At 50.0% G+C, this 5,000-nt stretch overlaps 1 protein-coding gene across 1 annotated transcript in view; it reads left to right on the top strand.

Annotated features, from left to right (window-relative positions):
- Positions 1-5,000, top strand: part of LOC133375380 (collagen alpha-1(II) chain-like) — an 8,800-nt gene that overhangs the window by 1,538 nt on the left and 2,262 nt on the right. The window contains exons 2-3 of the mRNA XM_061606980.1: positions 1-251; positions 308-848. The exon at positions 1-251 is cut by the window's left edge and continues 1,248 nt beyond it. Of these exons, the coding sequence (XP_061462964.1) occupies positions 1-251; positions 308-848 (792 nt within the window). The remainder of the gene's footprint in view (positions 252-307; positions 849-5,000) is intronic.

Genomic DNA, 5,000 nt, shown 5'->3' with positions numbered 1-5,000 from the left:
TTGGAGCCCTTTCCCGCTCGAGCGCCGCGAATCCGGCCCCATCGAGACTCCCGCGGAGCTGCTTCCTCCGGGCCTAGCGCCTCCGTTGAAGCGGCGCTGCGAACGGCACTCGCCGGCGCGCCTCCGGGTCAGCCTTCGCACGTCGCAGCGTCAGGCGGCCGGAGCGGCTCTCTCCCGGACTCCACGCCGACCTCCTGGTGCCCGTCTCCGTCTTGCACTGGCGAGCCGTCGCTCCTGGGGACGCCGGCAGCGTGAGGGGACGACATCCGTCTCTCTCCGGCCGCAACCCACGCCGACCTCCTGAAAGCCCTTCTCCGTCGAGCACTGCCGAGACGTCGCTGCTACCTCGTGCCGCGTGCCTTCCAGACGTCTTCCAAGGGGCGTCCTCCGGCTCTGCCTTTCCACGGCCGCGTGAGGCGGCGACCGGCTCTCTGCCGGAATCCACGACGGCCTCCTGGAGCCCTTCTCCTTCTCGCACTGACGAGCCGTGGCTCCGGCGGACGCTGGGAGCGAGAGGCGGCGACCGGCTATTTCCCGAAAACCGTCGGCGACCTGCCGGAACCCTTCGCGGCCGACCTCCGGCGATCCGTCACCCCTACCTGGCGGGGCTTCCGCACGACCGCTCGGCCCGACGTCGGGCGCCTCCGTCAGGCGAGGGGCTCGTCCAGGGGATCCTGCCGCTTGCCCATGAACCCGCAGGCGCACGCCCCGGCCGTCCGAGCGCGGGGACAGCGAGGCGCCGACCGGGACTCTCCCGAAATCCACGCCGACCTCCTGGAGCCCTTTCCGGGCGAGCTCCGCGAATCCGTCCCCATCCAGACTTCCGTACCCTCCTCCGACCGCCTTCGGTAGAGCGGGGCTCTGCCCCAGGACTCTGGCCATACGTACCACCCACGCCACCCCCAGCACCTTTCCCGCAGCTGCCTCCAGGTCCACCCTCACCCTCACCCTCTAACCCTCACCCTCTAACTCTCACCCTCCAGGTCTACCGGGGGGGGGGGGGGGGGAGAGGGGGCAGCTAGCCTCCTGTTCGACTCGCCGCCCCCTGCGTGCGTGCGCGCGTGCGGATCAGCGCTCCGCCGGGGACTCCGCCACCGCCTCGTTGGTGCATGTGAGCAAGTATTTGTTTTACAAAGGAACTCTGTCCGTGAAGGGTTAATAGCCACAGAAGCTAAGATAAGCATCAGGTGCGATTAATTAAGGTTGGGAACACGCCCGCCGAGTCATCCTGAGTGCTGGAGCGATGAGAGAAGGAAAGCAGCGCAGGGTTAAGGGGTGCAGATGCTCTCCGTATCTCTCCAAACACCCGCGGAGCGCTCGCTGTCTGAGTTAAACGCCGCAAGTCTGATGACGAAGGCGCACGGAACCTCTGGCTGTGCTGCTGTAGAAATCCTGTATATAGACTTTGGACTGCATTGTATCAAGCGTTTGCTGTTCTCTTCTGTTTACTTTGTGCAACGTCTGAGTAAACGACTGCTTATAGCACTAACACGTGTATCCAGCCTCTTGGTGCGAAAGAGGGGTCCAGAATAACCCGATCACGCCTTCCTCCTTTTCTCCTCTCCTTCCCACACGCACGCACGCACCCCCCCCCCCCCCGCCGCCGCGAGCGGCCACCAGGTCCGGGTTCGTGGAGAAGCCTCCAGGTCTCCCGTCGGATGTTACCCCTGCTTTAAACAGGGGACTGGGTCTTTCATGACGCCCGGGGGTGGGGGGTGGGGGGTGGGGGGAGGCTTCTACACGGGGGGGGGGGGCATGCCGTGAGAGAACGAAGCTGTGGGCCGCCATCGGGGCCGTTCCGGGGGAAAGAGGCAAAAATGCAGATGATGTATCTATCTTGGTAAATGATAAACAGGAAATAGAAATAATCAGAGATTTGTTTGAACAGTTTGGTCAGGCTTCTGGTGGTCATTTAAATATGCAAAAGAGTTTTATGATATCGCCCAATAACATTAAGGGAAATATACAAGTAATGCCACTGGAACATCTGATTAGTAATAATAATAAAAATGAAGCAATACATTCAGAAGCTGAGGAAGGGCAAATTCAAACACATGTTAAATTATTAGGAATTTATTTTGCAGTCAAATGGGAAGGGTGGGAATATAATTGGAACATGTGGAGAGATCAAGTCAAAGAAAAAATACAAATGCGGCCAAAAATGGCATCTTTCTATTTATCGGAAAGCCATGTACGTTAGTACGTACTTGGTACCGGTAGTAGGTAATTTGGCAGCTGTCTACCCACCACCTGAAAGGATCGTTAAAGAGATTAATAAAATGGCATTTAAGTTTCTATGGGGAACGGCTAATTTCCCCCTTGCAAGAGCAGAGGCGTACAAATCTGTAGCACAGGGTGGTCTAAATTTTACAGCAATTGGTTTCAAATTTTTAGCAATTTTTGTTAGTCATAATTTTGGGAAGTGGGCAGAGGTAGAAAGAAAAGAATTGGCACCTCATTTTTGGTTGGTGGCTTTTGCCAAACACCGGAGAATTAAAGATTGGGCCAAAATATGGTGGGAAGAAAGATAAGGTCAATTATAAAATCACACCATCGCTGAAGTGTTTTGGACCTGATTATTTGATTGAAATGTACAGTAATGTAAGAGAATGGAAATTAAGGGCAAGCATCATAAAAATGGAAAGGTGTGAACCAAAAGTGAAGAGAAAGAAAATGTATAGGAATTTATTAGAAGTAAATAGTTTTCAGCCGGAATGTGAAAAGAATGTAAAAAGGGGAAATTTATCCATGTATTTAAAAGAGCCTGTACACCAGATGGAATTCTTGAAAGATCAAAGAATTCCTTATAAACTATGGGACATCAGATGGAAGTTTTTTCATCAGATTTATAGCGTGCAAGCAAATACGCCGTGGCTAGCCAATGTTAACCAAGCTTGTCCACGATTAAGGTGTCAGGAAGAAGCTGTAAGAACAGGGCAGACACAAAAAGAAACCGTTCCACATTTTGTTAAAGACTGTGTATCTGCGAAAGAGACGTGGACTATAATTGCTAAAACTCTGGATTGGCCAGACCTTTTGAGGGAAAACTATTGTTTCGGGAGCGGAACCGGAAAAAGGAATTCAAGGCCCGAGAGAAAGAAAAGGAGTGAAAAGACCTAGAAATAAAAACAACGTAGTGAATAATTACTGGAAGGTACCCTGGACAACGATAAGAATTGTCAATTTATTTGTTCTAAGTATCTTATGTTGGCAACGGTTAAAAGAAAGTAAGACTCAGAACATATGCAGTTCCGGAAGTACGATTAGGACGATATTATCAGAAATAAGAGAACTGAGTTCATTTGAAAAAGAAAAATTGCCGCATGAGAAGCGGAGAAAATTCTGGCCGTGGACATCAGAGTCGACCCCTCCTATAACACAGAGCTGAGCTGAGATGAATATTTTGTGTTAGTGTTAGGTTAGTTAGGAAAAGTATGTGTATTAGCTAGATGCGTTATTCTGAGAGTGGCGATATTGTTACGTGTTTTCGCGTGCGGGATGTGACCAGTAGTATGAATAATTTTAATAAAAAACCTTACCTAAAAAAAGAAAAAAATCTTCCCTAAGCCGAAGCCTGTTTGCAAGGAGGAAGGACGTGGTTTTCCGGAGCTCCTGCGAAGGGCTTGGGTGAGCGCTAGGGTTGCCAGGTTCAATCCCTGAGACTGATCCTGTCATCTTCAGGAGAAAAGAAAGTCAGCCAAGTGCAGGTGGTTCTTGCAACCTTGTAATGGAAAAAAAACCACAAGGCGGAATTCTCCCTTCCCTCGGCACAACTTTTAAAGATACAGAAGATCTCTTAGAGGCTGGGCCTGGCAACCAAGAGGTCTTTTGTATCTTTAAAAATTGTGCAGGGAGAATTCCACCTTGCGGTTTTTCCAATTACAGGGTTGCAAGAACACCTGCACTTGGCTGACTTTCTCTTCTCCTAAAGATACAGGATCGGTCTCAGGGATTGAACCTGGCAACCCTAGTGAGCGCGGTTTTAACCCCCTTCGGGGGGGGGTTGAATTTCTTCAAAAATAGTATCTGGACGTTCCTAAGACTGTGGGGATTCTTTTGAGACCACTTGTGTATTTGGGGGACGTACGGGTGGGGTGGGGGAGCTGTAGGTTTCCCCCCCCCCCTCCCTCCCCAACGAGGCCTACTGATCCCAAACAAACCTCCCCCCGGCTGGGGGAGGGAAGGACTTCAAAATGGAGGCCAAACAGCTCATAGAAATAGATAGAAAGCTCAAACAAGAGCTTCGCCAGAGAAAAGGAGAGAGAGTTAAAAAGAAAGAACTCCCTCCAAAAGGTGAAGGCCAACTGGGGAGTTGGGAGGAGAAAGAAGAACCTCCAAACAGGATTGGAGTGCAAGCTGGAGCCTCTTTATCCAGCAACCTCGTTAAGATTCTTCAGTTTGTACGGAAGACAGAGTCGCCTAAGCCTACAGTACAGTATATTACAGAGGAAAAGTCAGGAGAAAAGAAAGAAGTTATACAAGAGCAGATAAAAACGACAGATGAGATGAAAGAAATGAATTTAGAAATGCAAGATGTATTATACAATCTCTGGAATCTTTAAGAGATAACGGGGTAGGTAACGCATGGATTTTCTTACAAGTCTCTAAGTTTGTTTGATTTCCCTTTAGGAATTCTATTGTATTCCCAGGGTTGCATTGCAACGTCTGCAGGCTTTGTAGAGGAAAAAGCAAGCACGCAAAAAGCAAGCATGCGAAAAGAGAGTAAAGCAAACCCGCGAAATGCAGACTTGCAAAATGCAAACCTGCAAAAAGCAAGCAAAGAAGACTTGCAAAAAGCAACCCTGCAGAGAGTAAGCGTGCAAACTGAAAACTGCAACCTCCAAACTGCTAATAATGATGTAATTGACCAGGCCTGGGAATACTCTCAGCTCGATACAAATCCTGAAGCAGATTCCGGAGATTGTATGGTCAAGCTTGCAACTTCTGCAAGCTTTGTAGAGGGAAAAGCAAGACAACAGCAAGAAACTAAAGCAAGCCAG

The sequence above is a fragment of the Rhineura floridana genome, unplaced genomic scaffold, assembly GCF_030035675.1.
Source record: "Rhineura floridana isolate rRhiFlo1 unplaced genomic scaffold, rRhiFlo1.hap2 scaffold_25, whole genome shotgun sequence".
Taxonomy (NCBI): Eukaryota; Metazoa; Chordata; class Lepidosauria; order Squamata; family Rhineuridae; genus Rhineura; species Rhineura floridana.
The sequence above is the reverse complement of the archived record's forward strand: the minus strand, read 5'-3'. Positions and strand labels throughout refer to the sequence as shown.